General features: G+C 58.4%; 1 protein-coding gene across 1 annotated transcript in view; it reads left to right on the top strand.

Annotated features, from left to right (window-relative positions):
• DCHS1 (dachsous cadherin-related 1) overlaps positions 1 to 18,007 on the top strand; it is a 34,802-nt gene extending 16,795 nt beyond the window's left edge. Inside the window, exons 3-21 of the mRNA XM_084894139.1 lie at positions 4,334 to 4,522; positions 4,625 to 4,856; positions 4,991 to 5,227; positions 5,548 to 6,573; positions 6,807 to 7,000; positions 7,190 to 7,286; positions 7,387 to 7,544; positions 7,762 to 8,629; positions 8,724 to 8,963; positions 9,152 to 9,277; positions 10,135 to 10,344; positions 11,641 to 12,519; positions 12,638 to 12,751; positions 12,937 to 13,148; positions 13,236 to 13,390; positions 13,559 to 13,689; positions 13,806 to 14,089; positions 14,428 to 14,566; positions 14,930 to 18,007. Coding sequence (XP_084750265.1) covers positions 4,334 to 4,522; positions 4,625 to 4,856; positions 4,991 to 5,227; positions 5,548 to 6,573; positions 6,807 to 7,000; positions 7,190 to 7,286; positions 7,387 to 7,544; positions 7,762 to 8,629; positions 8,724 to 8,963; positions 9,152 to 9,277; positions 10,135 to 10,344; positions 11,641 to 12,519; positions 12,638 to 12,751; positions 12,937 to 13,148; positions 13,236 to 13,390; positions 13,559 to 13,689; positions 13,806 to 14,089; positions 14,428 to 14,566; positions 14,930 to 17,541 — 8,103 coding nt within the window. The 3' untranslated portion in view covers positions 17,542 to 18,007. The remainder of the gene's footprint in view (positions 1 to 4,333; positions 4,523 to 4,624; positions 4,857 to 4,990; positions 5,228 to 5,547; positions 6,574 to 6,806; positions 7,001 to 7,189; positions 7,287 to 7,386; positions 7,545 to 7,761; positions 8,630 to 8,723; positions 8,964 to 9,151; positions 9,278 to 10,134; positions 10,345 to 11,640; positions 12,520 to 12,637; positions 12,752 to 12,936; positions 13,149 to 13,235; positions 13,391 to 13,558; positions 13,690 to 13,805; positions 14,090 to 14,427; positions 14,567 to 14,929) is intronic.
• Positions 18,008 to 18,673: the final 666 nt, after the last annotated feature.

Genomic DNA, 18,673 nt, shown 5'->3' with positions numbered 1-18,673 from the left:
TTTAGAATATCTACCAGGTTCCAGTCGTTGTGTTAGGGACACAGAATGAATGAATCATTCAGCTCCCCTCCCCTAACACCACACACACACACACACACACACACACTTCATGGAGTTTATAATGGAGAGGGGAGATTCATGTGCAAAGAAACAGTTTTACTGCAGCAAGGAAACATCCATGATGGGGATACATGTGAGGTACAGAAAGGCAATATAAATGTCTTCCCAAAGGTGAGGATCCTTGAGCTCAGACTTAAAGGGTAAGCAGGAGTTTATGAGGGGATGGGACAGGGGAAGGCACCAAGCAGAGGTGACATGCACAGAGTGGGAGATGCTGATTTGTTTGAGGGTGTGAGATGGGAGGGGGGGAGATGAGACTGTGCAGGGAGGCCAGACAGGGAAAAGTCCAGCCAAGTCAGGAGGTGTGAGCTTTTTCTTCAGGGAACATTGAAGCTTTCTGAGTAGAGGAGTATTTGTTTTCTCCAAAATAATTTTGATGATCAATGGTTCACAGCTTGAGGTGATTTTGACCTCTGGAGGGGACATTTGGTAATATCCAGAGACATTTTTTTTATTGTCACAACGGGTGAGGTGCCACTGGTACCTAGTGGGTATAGGCCTGGGATCATAAATGCACCAGGACAAAGAGCTGTCTGGTCCAAGATGTCAGTCGTGCTGAGTTGAGAAACCCTGGTGTAGAGGAAGGATGGGGGATCAGACAGCTGTGAGATGTGAACTTAACAGTTCAGGGGAGAGACAACCCAAGCCTAGGTCATGACAAGTGATAACGGTGATGGAAGGAAATAGACAAATAGGAGAGATAATGAGGATTTACTTAGTCCCTGGCTGATTGATATACCGGGAGAGGAAAAGGGAAGAACACATTTCTGGCTTGAGCGACTGTGTGGATGGAAGAGTCATTAGAGAGGGATTTGGAATGATCATGACTTTAGTTTTGGACACAGGTTGGATTTAAGGTGCCTGTGAGGACATCCAAGTGGAGATGTTGAGCAGGCACCTAACAAGTTTGGAGCTCAGAGAAGTGATCTGGGTCAAAGGATAGACAATGATCAGAGCCACCGAAGTAGAAAAGAAGACCCTAAGCAAGTGTGTAGCGTGAGAAAAGGCCAGGGAGAGATTCCAGGAAACACAAACTTGTAACAACGGGCAGAGTAAGGGGAGGTCAAAGGAAGATGGGGGGAGGGAGGGAAAACGGGGGGGGGGGGGGGGAGGACCGGAAATCGTAGTGTCAAGAAGTCAAAGTGGGAGAAACACCTGGGAAGGAGGTCAGGATGGGCTGGTGCAGTACGTTGGTGGTCTGTTAGGAGTTTCTGAGAGTTCACAGATAAGGGTCTTTATTTTCTTCCTGAAGTAGTGCATTTGATGAGAGGTTTGGGTGGATTAGAGTTACAGCTTTGGGGAGAGATTGCTGGGCAGCAGGGCGGAGAGCCTGCTGAAATGGAGACTGTGCGTTTGCAGCGGAACCTCTGAGCAGGGCCTGCAGAGGCTGGGAAATTCACCTCTGCCTTGGTCATTTCCAGTCAATGGCTGCTGCGCCTTCTGGGGTCAGTTCCTGACAACTTCCCCTGACCGCTATTTATTGCTTTCTTCCTGCAGCGAGTCAGAGGGCAAAGGTCTTTCACAGCTTCTGGGGATGGTGCCGCAGCTGTGCCGCAGCCTGCAGGCTTGGTGCGGGGGAAGTCTGTCTCCTGGGATATCGGGCCCCCGGCCACAGTAACGAGTTGGAGCGGGAGCTGTTTCCAGGGCCCAGCCATGGCAGGGTCTCAGTGTCTCTCCGGAGGGTAAACAATGGCACAAATCATTTCTGTCGAGGGCCCAGGCAACCATTAGAAGTCCTTGGCCAGCCTTCTCCCTGAGCTGCAACATTTTCTGGCTCGGGAAGGGGAACTCTCCAGCTTCCTTTTACAGCATATCGTGACCCTGAGGCCCTCGGATCCACAAAGAGCACTTTGTCACAGGCTACCGCCGTCGGCACCCGTTAGCCCACTATTGAGGCCCTAATGTGCACCCATGATATAAAAGTCAGTTTGAAAGAAGTTTTTGTTGTAAGGCAGGGCCATCAGAATGTCCGTTTACTCAATGAACAAATACACGTAGAGGACCGAGGGTATGCCTGGCCCTCTCCTCGCCTTGGGGCTCCCAGAATGGTGTCTCCTGCTGATCCAGCTCTGAAATGTTCAGAGGCTCCTGATATCGGTGTCCAATCACTCAATTGTTTCAGTCTGGGAGGTTATCAAGAATTAACCAGGGCCGAAACCGGTTTGGCTCAATGGATAGAGCGTTGGCTTGGGGACTGAGGGTCCCGGGTTCGATTCCGGTCAAGGGCATGTACCTTGGTTGCAGGCATATCCCCAGTAGGGGATGTGCAAGAGGCAGCTGATCGATGATTCTCTCTCATCGATGTTTCTAACTCTCTATCTCTCTCCCTTCCTCTCTGTACAAAATCAATAAAACATATTTAAAAAAAAAAAAAAAAGAAAGAAAGAAAGAAAAAGAAGAATTAACCAGGAAAGCCTTGCCCTATTTCTTAGTTTTGGAGAGCCCCTACATCTGAATGACTTCAGTATTGGACTTGCAGTATAGACCTGCAATTCTCCGCCTGCCACTTCCAATGAAATTTGCTTGCGAGGTGAAAGGGAAGCTAAAGTTGCATGAGCCACAACCATAAAAATCCATAGAGCAGACCCTGATCACTTCAGTCATCAAATTCCAGTATCAATCAGATCTCATTCCGTGATGACCAAACTCAATAAAGACGCCGAAACCGGTTTGGCTCAGTGGCTAGAGCGTCGGCTTGGGGACTGAAAGGTCCCGGGTTCGATTCCGGTCAAGGGCATGTACCTTGGTTGCGGGCATATCCCCGGTAGGGGGTGTGCAAGAGGCAGCTGATCGATGACTCTCTCTCATCGATGTTTCTAACTCTATCCCTCTCTCTTCCTCTCTATACAAAATCAATAAAATATATTAAAAAATAAATAAATAAATAAAAAATAGAGAGTAGCCCTATGACGTCAGCCTCTGTGGTTTTATCAGTCAGCCAGTTCTCTGTGTGGAGTGATGATGAGACTTGGGGATGCTGTTCACTCCCTGGGACCCACCAGGAATTTGCAGGCTCTTCTTCGTGAGTAAAATTGGTCCTCATTCTCTGCAGATTTCATGTCTGTCAGTTTGCTGACTCTCCAAAATGTAGGTGTGACCCTAAAATCAATCCTTGTGGAACTTCTGCAGTCATTCTTGGACGTGGGCAGAGTGATGAAAAACTCAAGTGACCTAACGCACACAGTTTCAGCTGCGGCTGAACACGGCCAGGCTCTGCCTTCACGTTTCAGTTCTTATCCTGTAAACAAGAGTCCTTCATCCAGTCTGTTTAGTGCCAGGTTTTTTTTTTGCATTTTTGTGCTTTTTGTGGATGATTTTGCTGTTTATTAAAGTGGTCCCCAGGTGTGGTGCTGAAGTGCTGTCTAGTGTTCCTAAGCACAAGAGGGCTGTGATGTGCCTTATGGAGAAAACAGTGTGTGTGTTCTGTTTAACTTTGTTCAGATAAGAGTGATAGCGTCATTGGCCATGTGTTCAATATTAACAAATCAATATATATATGGGTGGTATATGGCTATATATATATATATATATATATATATATATAGCCAGCGACTAGAACACAGGAACGACCCAACGACTTGAATGACCCATCACTATGAGGCCTACTGCACCTGGCCAACCAGCTCGATCAATCGATCGATCGATCAATCAGAGGAGAGGCTGGCCGGCCAACCTCCTACATCTCCTCCCGAACCCCACCTGTGCATGAATTTGTGCACCAAGCCTCTAGTAATATATATTAAGTTTGGTGTCTTTAAACAGAAACACACGTAAAACAAGGTTATGTATTGCCAAGCTGTCAAAAATATTATGACAAGAGGCACACAGGAACCTCACCCAGGCAATGTGTTTTGGTGTATGTCCTACTAATTCGCTCTGTGTGTCCACCATCTAGAGTAGGGGTGTCGAACTCAATCAGAGAAGGGGCCAAAATCTAAAATCCAGCCTAAATCGCGGGCCGAATGGTTTACTGAACAGTCATAAACTGACAATGTCATAAACTGACAGCGGAGTGCAGTGATGACAGCGCGGTGCGGGCCACATTGCAAGGCCTGGCGGGCTGGATTTGGCCCTCGGGCCTTGTGTTTGACACATGTGATCTAGAGACTCTGAGCTCCCGGCGGCTCAGGGCCTGCTCCTCCTAATTGCCATGTATCTCTGGCTCTTCTGGCCAAAAAGCATGTGGCAACACTCACCCCGGCCCCTCCCGCAGGTGACAGCCACAGATGCAGACAGCGGCCCGTTTGGCCTCCTCTCCTACTCCCTGGGTGCCGGGCTTGGGGCCTCGGGGGCTCCCCCTTTCCGCATTGATGCCCACAGTGGTGACGTGTGCACGACTCAGACCCTGGACCGCGACCAGGGGCCCTCAAGCTTCGACTTCACGGTGACGGCTGTGGATGGGGTGAGTGGGCAGGCCGGGGGCAGGGGGGGGGGGGACACTGGGATAGAGCGCTCACCGGGGCCAGGTAAAGCCCACCTGACGTACGGCCGTCTATCTCACCAGGGAGGCCTCAAGTCCATAGTGTATGTGAAGGTGTTCGTGTCAGACGAGAATGATAACCCGCCTCGGTTCTATCCCCGGGAGTACGCGACCAGCCTGAGCGCCCAGAGTCCACCGGGCACAGCCGTGCTGAGGGTGCGCGCTCACGACCCCGACCAGGGGCCCCACGGGCGGCTCGCCTACCACATCCTGGCTGGCAACAGCCCCCCGCTCTTCGCCTTGGACGAGCACTCAGGTGAGGATCCTTCTCTACCCAGGGTTTATCCCACACCTCTTTCCCACCGGCCTGCATGAAGCACACCGCCCCCCTTTCCGCTCTGTCGTTTCCTTATACATGTCTGCTCTCTCTCTCTCTCTCTCTCTTCCCAGGGCTGCTGACAGTAGCCTGGCCCTTGGCCAGGCAGGTCAACTCCGTGGTGCAGCTGGAGATTGGGGCTCAGGATGGAGGTGGCCTGAAGGCAGAGCCCGGTGCCCGCGTCAACATCAGCATTGTGCCTGGAACCCCCATACCGCCCATATTTGAACAACTGCAGTATGTCTTTTCGGTGCCAGAGGATGTGGCACCCGGCACCAGTGTGGGCACAGTCCAGGCACACAACCCACCAGGTATCATTCATCCTTAGTCCCACTTAGCGCCATCCCCAGGCACCCCGATATAACCCTCGGTCTCCATCTCAGGGTACCCCCCAGAGAGCCCCATTACAACACACTCTGGTTCCAATTCCCAACACCTTCCTGGGCAGGTGCAGGCGCTCTGCTTCATCCTCAGGCACGTGACGATCACCCTGCTGCCATCCAGTTTCTCTGCCAACGCCTGCCCCGCCCCCCTATTCCTTTGAAAGGCACAGGAGTGAGCATTGTGAAACCCCTCTTGGGATCAGAGTCTGGTCCCTCCATCTCTCTTCTGACCGCTCTCTCCTCCCTAGGTCGCTTGGGGCCAGTGACCCTGGCCCTCTCCGGTGGGGACCCCCGAGGACTCTTCTCCCTGGATGGGGCCTCGGGGCTGTTACAGACGCTTCGCCCTCTGGACCGGGAGCTGCTGGGGCCGGTGCTGGAGCTGGAGGTGCGGGCAAGCAGTGGAGCGCCCCCAGCTTTCGCCGTAGCTCGGGTGCGTGTGCTGCTGGATGACGTGAATGACAATTCCCCGGCGTTCCCTGCACCCGAAGACACAGTACTGCTGCCACCAAGCACCGCCCCGGGGACCCTCGTCTACACCCTGCGCGCTCTGGACCCAGACTCGGGCGTTAACGGTCGAGTCACCTTTAACCTTCTTGCCGGAGGTGGCGGGGTCTTCACCGTGGACCCCACCACGGGCCACGTACGGCTTATAGGACCTCTGGGGGCCCCGGGGGGCCCAGCGCATGAACTAGACCTGGAAGCCCGGGATGGAGGCTCCCCGCCCCGCACCAGCCCCTTTCGACTGCGGGTGGTGGTGCAGGACCTGGTGGCCCGTGGGCTGGCTCCCCACTTCGACAGCCCTACCTACCGCGTGGACCTGCCCTCCGGCACCACCCCTGGAACGCAGGTTCTGCAAGTGAAGGCTCGAGCGCCTGATGGGGCCGCTGTCACCTACCACCTGGCAGGAGATGGGCCCAGCAGCCCTTTCGGCCTGGAGCCACAGAGTGGGTGGCTGTGGGTGCGGGCAGCCCTGGACCGTGAGTCCCAGGAGTTGTACACACTAAAGGTAATGGCAGTGTCTGGGTCCAAAGCCGAGTTGGGGCAGCAGACGGGCACGGCCACCGTGAGGGTCAGCATCCTCAATCAGAATGACCACAGCCCCCGCCTGTCCGAGGAGCCCACGTTCCTGGCCGTGGCAGAGAACCAGCCCCCGGGGACCAGCGTGGGCCGGGTCTATGCCAGTGACCGAGACTCGGGACCCAACGGACGCCTGACCTACAGCCTACGACAGATGTCGGAAGACAGCAAGGCCTTCCGCATCCACCCCCAGACCGGTGAGTACTGGCACCCAAATTCGGAGGCCCCGTAGCCTCATCCTCAGATCGGTTGAAGCATCAGACAGGATCCTCAGAGCCTGGTCGTGAAGACCAACCAGCACTCAGCTTGGGAGTTTCACCCTGGGTTTCCCTCCCACACTCCCCCAAGTCCCAGCTTCTCTGCCTCATCCTCAGCCTCTGGCTCTGCATCCCCAGCTATCTCACACGTGACCCCTCTCCCGCACTCCCAGGAGAAGTGACCACCCTTCACAGCCTGGACCGCGAGCGGCAGAGCAGCTACCAGCTCCTGGTGCGGGTGCAGGACGGGGGCAGCCCACCCCGTAGCACCACAGGCACCGTGCACATCGCAGTGCTCGACCTCAACGACAACAGCCCCACCTTCCTGCAGGCTTCCGGGGCTGCTGGCGGGGGCCTCCCTGTGCAGGTATGTGATGGGGGAGGACTCTTACCTGGAAGAAGTGAGAGGGAATGGGCGTCTCCCCATAAAGCTGTAGGTGTAGGTAAGAGAGATGCTTTTTGGAACAAGCGTGAGAGCAAAAAGGGGCTCTGTCTGCACACACAGGTGAGGGGGACAGGAAAGAGACAACCGTAGGCAAGCTGTGTGTCCCCACAGGTACCAGACCGAGTGCCCCCGGGGACGCTGGTGACGACGCTGCAGGCCAAGGACCCGGACGAAGGGGAGAACGGGACCATCCTGTACACGCTGACTGGTATGGGGGTGGAGAGAAGGGGGTTGATGGGTGTGGCACACCCTGGTGACCTGCCCAGCTCTGGGAGCCAGGCCCTCACCCTTCCACTGCCTATCCCCAGGTCCCGGCTCAGAGCTCTTCTCTCTGCACCCTCACTCAGGGGAGCTGCTCACCGCAGCACCCCTGATCCGAGCAGAGCGGCCCCACTATGTGCTGACTCTGAGTGCCCATGACCAAGGCAGCCCTCCTCGGAGTTCCAGCCTCCAGCTGCTGGTGCAGGTATGCCTCTCCCCTCCCCTCCACACACACACACACACAATCTGGCCACTTGGCCACTGCTGTGGACCCACCCCCAATAGCTCCACCTTCATTGGGTCCTTTTCCCCTCTCCTAAGGCTACTCTGAGCACCCTTCCTGCTGCCTACCCATGGGCAAACCCAGACCCCCTTTCACACGGGTCCCCCTGCGTTCTTCCTCCTGTCTCCATCCACAACAGGTGCTCCCCTCCGCTCACTCGGCTGAGCCTCCACCGGATCCTTCAGAGCCGGACCCAGCGGCACCCGTGCCCGTCGTGCTGACGGTGACAGCGGCCGAGGGGCTGCAGCCAGGCTCCCTGCTGGGCTCCGTGGCGCCGCCAGAGCCGGCGGCGGGCGTGGGACCGCTCACCTACACCCTGGTGGGCGGCGCGGACCCGGAGGGCACCTTCGCGCTGGAGGCGGCCTCGGGGCGCCTGTACCTGGCGCGGCCTCTGGACTTCGAGGCCGGCCCGGCGTGGCGCGCGCTCACGGTGCGCGCCGAGGGCCCTGGCGGCGCGGGCGCGCGGCTGCTGCGCGTGCAGGTGCGCGTGCAGGACGAGAACGAGCACGCGCCGGCCTTCGCGCGCGACCCTCTGGCGCTGGCGCTGCCGGAGAACCCGGACCCGGGCGCCGCGCTGTACACCTTCCGCGCCTCGGACGCCGACGGGCCGGGCCCCAACAGCGACGTGCGCTACCGCCTGCTGCGCCAGGAGCCGCCGGCGCCCGCGCTGCGCCTGGACGCGCGCACCGGGGCGCTGAGCGCGCCGCTCGGCCTGGACCGCGAGGCCACGCCCGCGCTGCTGCTGCTGGTGGAGGCCTCCGACCGGCCCGCCAACGCCAGCCGCCGCCGCACGGCGCGCGTCTCAGCGCGCGTCTTTGTCACCGACGAGAACGACAACGCGCCGGTCTTCGCCTCGCCGTCGCGCCTGCGCCTCCCCGAGGACCAGCCGCTCGGGCGCGTGGCGCTGCACGTGGTGGCCCGGGACCCGGACCTGGGCGAGGCCGCGCGCGTCACCTACCGCCTGGCCGCGGGCGGGGACGGCTACTTCCGGCTGCACTCCAGCACCGGTGAGTGGTGTCGTCGGGGTGGCCTGGTGCGAGGAGGGTGGGATGCGAAGGGGATGCGGAGGGTTCCTTCCAACCCGCCCTGCTGATCGCCTAGGGGCGCTGTCCCTGGTGCGGCCCCTGGACCGGGAGCATCGAGCCGAGCATCTCCTGACCGTGGTGGCCTCCGACCATGGCTCCCCGCCGCGCTCGGCCACGCAGCTCCTCACGGTCAGTGTCGCTGATGTCAACGATGAGGCACCGGCTTTCCAGCAGCAGGAGTACAGCGTCCTCTTGCGGGAGAACAGCCCGCCTGGCACATCTCTGCTCACTCTGCGGGCAACCGACCCGGACCTGGGTAAGACCTGGTGGGGTGGGGGAGTTGAGAGAGAGATGGACTAGGGCCTAGGGCAAGAAAGGAATATATATATATATATATATATATATATATATATATATATATATATATATATAATGTGTGTGTGTATATATATATATATGTGTATGTGTGTGTGTATAATCACACTCCATGCTGCCCCTCCTCAGGGGCCAATGGGCAGGTGACCTATGGAGGCATCTCTGGCGATAGCTTCTCCCTGGACCCAGACACTGGAGTTCTCACGACTCTTCGGGCCCTGGATCGGGAGGAACAGGAGGAGATCAACCTGACAGGTACACATTGACAGGACCCTGAAAACCTGAGAGGTGTTGTAATCCCCAGTGTTACATAAGCAAAACCCCCAATTACCTTCTAGAAGTTTCCATCCATTACAGCACAGCTTCTGTTACATTTTTTTAAAAATATATATTGATTTTTTACAGAGAGGAAGAGAGAGGGATAGAGAGCTAGAAACATCGATGAGAAAGAGACATCAATCAGCTGCCTCCTGCACACCCCCTATCGGGGATGTGCCCGCAACCAATGTACATGTCCTTGACCGGAATCGAACCTAGGACCTTTCAGTCCGCAGACCGACGCTCTATCCACTGAGCCAAACCGGTTTCGGCCTGTTACCTTTTTTTTTTTTTTTTAATCCTTTCGGGGTGTCAGCAGTTTGACAGAGTGCAAGGTGCCAACTGATTCTAGGCTGTCACCAGTGTGACACAAACTCAAATGCATCATGTCACAGCTATGCCCTCTAGGATTCCCGCAGATCAGACTGCAGACATTTCACAGAGGAGCATATTTGAGTACACCTAAGAGGTGAACTGACTTGCTCAAGCTAACACAGCTTGAAAGGGGCAAAGCTGGAACTCGAACCCAGATCTTTTGATACCTTATTTAAGGTCACACCACCGCTACATCTTGCATTCATCAAGCATGGGGGGTGAGAAGAAAGTAGCATCTCTGGAACCTGTGTATCTATGTGTGCATGTCCACATGTAGGCACCTATGTGCTTGTGGGGCGTAGAGAGAAGGACATTGTCTGTTTTCTGTGTGCACCTGGTAAACGCGTGTGAACACTGTGGTATGGATTTCTCCGTGGGATGGGAGCAGACTAGAGCTCATTGATTTTCCTTCCTCATAGTGTATGCCCGAGACAGGGGGTCACCTCCGCTGTTGACCCACGTCACCGTACGAGTGGCTATAGAGGATGAGAATGACCATGCGCCCACCTTTGGGAGTGCCCATCTCTCCCTGGAAGTGCCCGAGGGCCAGGACCCCCAGACCCTCACCACGCTGCGGGCTTCTGACCCAGATGTGGGAGCAAATGGGAAGTTGCAGTACCGCATCCTGGGTGAGAACCATGTACTCCATGTTGGCCTATGTCAGACTCAGTCAGTGTGTCAGGGTCTCCTTTTCCTTCTCCTTATGTATTCCTCTTCCCACTCCCCCTCCCCCGTGCATGTACCTTTGTCTCTCCGTGTCTCCTGTGCTTCTTCAGCTCTTTATCTCCCTCTATGACTCTATTTTTAACTATGCTTCTATTTCTTTCTTGTCTGTCCCTAGAGCAACAGTTGCTCTCAAACATTTAGTCTTGGGTACCCTTAACATGCTTAATTTTTAAAAAAGAAATGGTGCTTTTTAAAAATACGTTTTTTATTTGTTGTTTTTTAGAGAGAGAGGAAAGATGAGGGATCGAAGGATGAATAGAAACAGAAACATGGAGGAGAGAGAAACATCATTAATTGGCTGCTTCCTGTACGCCCCCTACTGGGGATCCAGCCTGCAACCTAGGCATGTGCCCTGACCAGAATCTAATCCAAGACCTCTTGGTTCCTGGCTCAGCCGCTGGGCCACACCAGCTGGGCAACATGCTTAATTTTTGAGATCCCTGAAAAGCTTTTATTTATATGATAAAATTGTGAGATATAACATTATAATAAATATGTAAGATAAATATATATGTTTATCAATGTTATATCTTAAAGCTAAGAAGATATAAAATATTGCAAACCAAGCCAATGACGTGTACTACTTGACATATTTCTGCATAGGCACATGTTAGGGTTTCAAATAACAGTTTGTTGGGTAGTAATGAGATTGCAAAGATTGTAACAGGTATAAATGAAGGTAAGCCAGCAAAAACTTAATGAATCTCTGAACATGTTTATATCCTACACTTTCTACCTAGAATATTCCAGAAAACACAAGAAATATATCAGCACACATTCCATTAACCATCCAAGTGATGATGTCATAACATATACCATCTGGACTCCACACTACATTGTGAGATAATGAGAATAAAAAAGGCATTTAATGTCTTAGTATTGCTATGAAAATAGTTCTGATCTTATGTACTCTCATGAAAGGGTCTTAGCAGAATACTAGAGGTTCCCAGAACACACTCTTAAGATCAGCTGTTTTATAGTAAGGTATTTCTTCACCTTCTGTGTTTATCTTTGTTTCTCTGTCTTTCTCCCAATTTCTTTCTCTTTCTCTTTCTTTTTCTCTTTGTCTCTTTATGTTTCTCCTTCTCCTCTCCCTCCCTCCCTCCCATCCTATCTCATTCTTTGCTGTTGCTTATAAATCAGTCCCACTCCCATGGGCTGCTACATGTATGTTTATGTGTGCATGCCCTTCTCTGCAGATGGGGACCCATCAGGAGCCTTTGTCCTAGATCTAGCCTCTGGGGAGTTTGGTACCATGAGACCACTGGACCGAGAGGTGGAACCAGCCTTCCAGCTGCGGATAGAGGCTCGGGATGGAGGCCAGCCTGCTCTCAGCGCCACTCTGCTGGTGACAGTGACAGTGCTGGATGCCAATGACCATGCCCCAGCCTTTCCTGTGCCCGCCTACTCCGTGGAGGTGCCTGAGGACGCCCCTACAGGAACTCTGCTGTTGCAGCTACAGGCTCATGACCCTGATGCTGGGGCCAACGGCCATGTGACCTACTACCTGGGTGCAGGGGCAGCAGGAGCCTTCCTGCTGGAGCCCGGCTCCGGGGAGCTGCGTACAGCCACCGCCCTAGATAGAGAGCAGTGTTCCAGCTACTCCTTCTCCGTGAGTGCGGTGGACGGTGCGGCCGCTGGGCCCCTGAGCACCACGGTGCCCGTCACCATCACAGTGCGCGACGTCAATGACCATGCGCCCACCTTCCCCTCCAGCCCCCTGAGGCTGCGCCTGCCCCGCCCAGGCCCCAGCCTCAGCACCCCGACCCTGGCTCTGGCCACTCTGCGAGCCGAAGACCGTGACGCTGGTGCGAATGCCTCCATCCTCTATCGGCTGGCGGGCACACCGCCTCCCGGCACCACCGTGGACTCCTACACTGGTGAAATCCGTGTGGCCCGCTCCCCCGTAGGCCTGGGCCCCCGGGAGCGTGTCCTCTTCATCGTGGCCACTGACCTTGGCCGTCCTGCTCGCTCTGCCACCGGCGTGGTCATTGTGGGGCTGCAGGGGGAGTCTGAACGTGGACCCCGCTTCCCCCGTGCTAGCGGCGAAGCCGTGCTCCGTGAGAATGCACCCCCAGGTGGGTCCCAACCGCGTCTCCCAGCCTCGTATCTCTGCATGGGTTCGAGTTACTAAAAATGGCCCCCAACCTCCTCAATCTAGTGCTTACAGTCCAACCAATACCGTCCTCTCTGCAGGGACTCCCATTGCCTCCCCTAAGGCTGTCCACACGGGGGGCTCAAATGGACCAATCACCTACAGCATTCTCAGTGGGAATGAGAAAGGGACATTCTCCATCCAGCCTAACACAGGTAAGGGGCAGGAGCAGGGGGCTCTGTGAAGGGACAGGCTCCTGGAGGAGCTCCCCTTTGGGCCCAAGGAGACTCGGGGGGACGGGAGGAGGGGCAGGAAGGACTGCCTGTGAGTAAGAGGCCTCAGAGAGGAAGGCTCCAGGGCAAGGAAGGGGCATTCAGTGATGCATTCTGCCTTCTCCCAGGAGCCATCACAGTTCGCTCAGCAGAGGGGCTGGACTTTGAGGCAAACCCACGGATGAGACTAGTGCTGCAGGCAGAGAGCGGAGGAGCCTTTGCTTTCTCCGTGCTGACCCTGACCCTGCAAGATGCCAATGACAATGCCCCCCGCTTCCTGCAGCCCCACTACGTGGCCTTCCTGCCTGAATCCAGGCCCTTGGAGGGGCCCCTGCTGCAGGTATGGGATGTGATGGGTAGATGCGGGGAGGGCTGGTCAGACTCGTCTGTGCCCAGGCCAGTGCCAGCAGCCTCCTACTTCCACCAGGTGGAGGCCGATGACCTGGACCAAGGCCCCAGTGGACAGATCTCCTACAGTCTGGCTGCATCCCAGCCAGCACGGGGACTGTTTCATGTAGACCCAGCCTCGGGCGCCATCACGACCACAGCCATCCTGGACCGTGAGATCTGGGCGGAAACACGGTGAGCTCGGTAGACCCCGTGACCCCATCCTGGGTCCACCCAACTTCAAGTCCCTCCTTGAATCCCCCTCAATTCCTAGGCCACATTCTGAGCCTCCCCAGCCCTGCCCAGTGTTCTCCCTCATCCCCGGACCCCTCCCCCAATTGTGCTCCACCTGACTGTGTCCAGGCTGGTGCTCATGGCCACCGACCGAGGAAGCCCAGCCCTGGTGGGCTCAGCTACCCTGACGGTGATGGTCATCGACACCAACGACAACCGACCCACCATCCCCCAGCCCTGGGAGCTCCAAGTATCTGAAGGTGAGGGCTGGGTCAAGTAAGAGGCACAGAGGGTGGTAGGGTGGCACCGTTCCCCGCTCTGGGGCTCCAGAGGCGTCGTGGGCCACGCCAAACACATTTGCCCCGCGTCATTGCAGATGCCCTGTTGGGCTCGGAGATCGCACAGGTCACAGGGAATGACGTGGACTCCGGCCCGGTGCTGTGGTATGTGCTGAGCTCCTCCGGACCCCAGGATCCCTTCAGCGTAGGCCGCTACGGAGGCCGCGTCTCCCTCACGGGCCCCCTGGACTTCGAGCAGTGTGACCGCTACCACCTGCAGCTGCTGGCGCACGACGGGCCTCACGAGGGCCGCGCCAACCTCACGGTGCTCGTGGAGGACATCAATGACAACGCGCCTGTCTTCTCACAGAGCCTCTACCAGGTACCTGTGTCCCTGGGTGCCCCCACACCCCGACCCAGGTGGCTTGGTGCTGGAGAGAAGTGAGGAGGCTGGACCTTAGAATTGACCCTGGGGATGGAGCTCTAGGAGGGGAGGGGGAGAGGTCCCATCTCAAACCAGCCTCGCAAGTCGTGGGAACTGTATCCAGGTTCTTTGCCCCACGCCCCAAAATGGGGAAAGATGGACAATTCAAATATTAAGGAGTAGGGGCTCCAAGCTGGAATGGATACCCAGTACGGCTCCTGGGACCAGCCTCCAGAACACAGGCCGAATGGGACAGCAGGGCAGCGTGGCCGTCAACGTTTGTCCTCACACCTCAGGTGACGCTGCTGGAACACACGCCCCCGGGCAGTGCCATTCTCTCCGTCTCTGCCACCGACCGGGACTCGGGCGCCAATGGTCACGTCTCCTACCACCTGGCTTCCCCCGCTGAGGGCTTCAGTGTTGACCCCAACAATGGTGCGTTCCCCCCCCGCATCCCCTCCCCTGGTCTGACCCCGTGTCCTTGACTGTGTTGGGCCCTATTCTGACCTCCTTCCTACAATTTCTTGTCCGAAATCTTAACTCCTAGATCTCGTACCCAAGGAGGACATTTTCCCTCCTTTGTCTCTGTTTTAATCCCCGTCCTGGCTGCATGTCTAGATTAGAAGCTGTCTCCTGAATCCCGGAGTCCATCGTCCATCCCATAATCTCCCAGCACACGGGCTTAGTCCCTGGAGTCTGACTTCTGGGGCCATAGCCTGGGCCCCGAAGGGTCACTTGCTCTGTCCACCCATAGCCTCTGCTGAACTCATGTTTCTCTCCATTCCCTTCTCACCTCAGGGACCTTGTTCACGACAGCGGGAGCCGTGGCTTTGGGCCACGAGGGGCTAGGAGCGGTGGACGTGGTGCTGGAAGCTCGAGATCATGGGCTGCCGGGCCGGGCCGCCCGAGCCACGGTGCACGTACAGCTGCAGGACCAGAACGACCACGCCCCGAGCTTCACACTGCCGCACTACCGCGTGGCTGTGTCCGAGGACCTGCCCCCCGGCTCCACCCTGCTCACCCTGGAGGCCACCGATGCTGACGGGAGCCGCACGCACGCCGCCGTGGACTACAGCATTGTCAGTGGCAACCGGGGCCGCGTCTTCCAGCTGGAACCCCGCCTCGCTGAAGCTGGGGAGAGCGGTGGGCGAGGCCCCCAGGCGCTGGGGTGCCTGGTGTTGCTTGAGCCTCTAGACTTCGAAAGCTTAACCCAGTATAACCTCACCGTGGCGGCAGCGGACCGGGGACAGCCGCCTCGCAGCTCGGCCGTGCCGGTCACCGTCACCGTGCTGGACGTCAACGACAACCCGCCCGTCTTCTCCCGGGCGTCCTACCGCGTGGCCGTGTCCGAGGACACGCCCGCCGGAGCGGAGCTGCTGCGCGTGGAGGCCTCGGACGCCGACCCCGGCCCCCACGGCCTCGTGCGCTTCACCCTCAGCTCGGGCGACCCCGCCGGGCTCTTCGAGCTGGACGCGAGCTCGGGCGCCCTGCGGCTGGCCCGGCCCTTGGACTGCGAGACCCAGGCTCGGCATCAGCTGGTGGTGCAGGCCGCGGACCCTGCGGGGGCCCACTTCGCTCTGGCGCCGGTGACCGTCGAGGTCCAGGACGTGAACGACCACGGCCCCGCCTTCCCTCTGAGCTTGCTCAGCACCAGCCTGGCGGAGAACCAGCCTCCCGGCACCCTTGTGACCACGCTGCACGCGCTGGATGGGGACGCGGGGGCCTTCGGGAGGCTCCGCTACACCCTGCTGGAGGCCGGCCCGGGGCCTGAGGGCCGGGAGGCCTTTGCCCTGAACAGCTCGACCGGGGAGCTGCGGGCCCGGGTGGCCTTCGACTACGAGCACACGGGAAGCTTCCAGCTGCTGGTGGGTGCCGCCGACGCCGGGAACCTCTCCGCCTCGGTCACCGTGTCCGTGCTGGTGACCGGCGAGGATGAGTATGACCCGGTGTTCCTGGCGCCAGCGTTCCACTTCCAAGTGCCGGAAGGTGCCCGGCGTGGCCACAGCCTGGGCCACGTGCAGGCCACGGATGAGGACGGGGGTGCCGACGGCCTGGTGCTCTACTCCCTCGCCACCTCCTCTCCCTACTTTGGTATCAACCAGACTACAGGCGCCCTGTACCTGCGGGTGGACAGCCGAGCGCCGGGCAGCGGGACGGGCCCCTCCGGGGGCGGGGGCCGCACCCGGCGTGAGGCACCCCGGGAGCTGAGGCTGGAAGTGGTGGCGCGGGGGCCTCTGCCTGGCTCGAGGAGCGCCACAGTGCCGGTGACCGTGGATATCACCCACACGGCGCTGGGCCTGGCACCTGACCTCAACCTGCTCCTGGTGGGGGCCGTGGCAGCCTCCCTGGGGGTGGTGGTGGTGCTTGCGCTGGCAGCCCTGGTCCTGGGGCTGGTGCGGGCCCGTAACCGCAAGGCCGAGGCGGCGCCTGGCCCCATGTCCCAGGCGGCACCCCTAGCCAGCGGCTCCCTGCAGAAGCTGGGCCGGGAGCCGCCCAGCCCACCGCCCTCCGAGCACCTGTACCACCAGACTCTCCCCAGCTACGGCGGGCCAGGTGCGGGAGGCCCCTACCCGCGGGGCGGCTCCCTGGACCCCTCCCACTCGAGCGGCCGGGGCTCCGCAGAGGCTGCAGAGGACGACGAGATCCGCATGATCAACGAGTTCCCCCGCGTGGCCAGCGTGGCCTCCTCCCTCGCCGCCCGCGGCCCCGACTCGGGCATCCAGCAGGATGCGGACGGACTGAGCGACACGTCCTGCGAGCCGCCTGCCCCCGACAGCTGGTATAAGGGCCGGAAGGCAGGGCTGCTGCTGCCAGGAGCAGGCGCCGCTCTGTACCGGGAGGAGGGCCCCCCGGCCACTGCCACGGCCTTCCTAGGGGGATGTGGCCTGAGCCCTGCACCCACCGGGGACTATGGCTTCCCAGCCGATGGCAAGCCGTGCGTGGCGGGCGCGCTGACGGCCATCGTGGCCGGCGAGGAGGAGCTCCGCGGCAGCTACAACTGGGACTACCTGCTGAGCTGGTGCCCTCAGTTCCAGCCGTTGGCCAGTGTGTTCACAGAGATCGCCCGGCTCAAGGATGAGGCGCGGCCGTGCCCCCCGCCGCCCCGTATTGACCCGCCGCCCCTCATCACTGCCGTGGCCCACCCCGGAGCCAAGTCTGTGCCTCCCAAGCCAGCCAGCACAGCCGCAGCCCGGGCCATCTTCCCGCCGGCCTCTCACCGCTCCCCCATCAGCCACGAAGGCTCCCTGTCCTCAGCCGCCATGTCCCCCAGCTTCTCGCCCTCGCTGTCCCCTCTGGCTGCGCGCTCGCCCGTCGTCTCGCCGTTTGGGGTGGCCCAGGGCCCCTCAGCCTCAGCACTTAGCGCAGAGTCCGGCCTGGAGCCACCCGATGACACGGAGCTGCACATCTAGCTGTGGCCCGGGCTGGGCCCCGACCTGGGACACGCACAGTGTCCCCAACGCAGGCCCCAGCTGAGCCTGCCCTGGGCAGCCTCGGACCACGATTGGCCACAGGGGAGACCCGCCCCCGCCCCACCCCAAATTTCCCCGTGGGAGCAGGTCGCAAGGCTCACCCCGGCCCCACCAGAGCACCACCAGCACAGAGGCCCTGTGGGCACTGACCCGTGGCCAGGTCCAGTGTGGGGAGACGCGTGAAGGAGGCAGCCGCCCTGGTTCTCCTCAGCAAGGGCTTCCTGCCCTGTGCCAGCACCCTGAGGTGGAGCTGAGACTTTATTTATTGGGGGGTAGGGGGGATGGGGGCGGTCCTCCAGCCTGTTTGGGCCCAGCTCCTTTGGGTTCCACTGACACCCCTTCCCCTGCCCAGAACCAAGTGCCAATTCTCACTCTGGAGCCTTAATAAACTGCAGTTTGTACCCAGTGTCCGGCTCAGTTCTGTGGGGGCGACAGGGGACTGGAAGGCACCGAGCACACTGTGGACACCTCCGGGGGCACAGAGGGGTCGTAGACACAGGTGGGGGTGGCACTGGGAGCCAGCTCTCTGCAGTCTATCTTTCCCTCTAACAGGCAGCAGGCCAGGAAGAAGGCAGACGGTGACCCAGAGAGAGGCTGGATGGGTGAGGAGAGAGCTTAGGGATGACCAGCTCTAGGCCTTAGGGTCTTCAAGGAGGTGGGGTTGATACAAGAGCAACCAAGTGGTTTAGGGGTTTTCTTGGGGCCACCATATATTCCCTTGTAACAGGACTCAAATGTGTTGAGCCTTGCCATCAGACTTCTGAGTGATTTGCCTGTTTTATCTAAGTTTTATTGCAACCCTATGAGACAGGCCACTTTTAATATTTACGTTTATATTCTAAATTAGGAAAGCTCATCTCTGAGAGGTTAGGTGGGTTGTTTTCCTGATACACAGCTAGGAAGGACCCGGGTCTTTGGGTCTGTGGGCCTAGGGCTCCTTTCTTAGGCCCCCCTGTACCCTCTGGTGAGTCGTGGTGGAATCCCAGTAGGAGGAAACGGGGCCAAAGCCAGGGCCAGATGGGCCGGATCAGGAGAATCCAAGCGGCAGCCCCGCCCATTCCCCCCCCCCCAG

The sequence above is a fragment of the Pipistrellus hanaki genome (assembly GCF_964339955.1).
Source record: "Pipistrellus hanaki genome assembly, chromosome: 9".
Taxonomy (NCBI): domain Eukaryota; kingdom Metazoa; phylum Chordata; class Mammalia; order Chiroptera; family Vespertilionidae; genus Pipistrellus; species Pipistrellus hanaki.
This window is presented reverse-complemented; position numbering and strand designations above follow the sequence as displayed.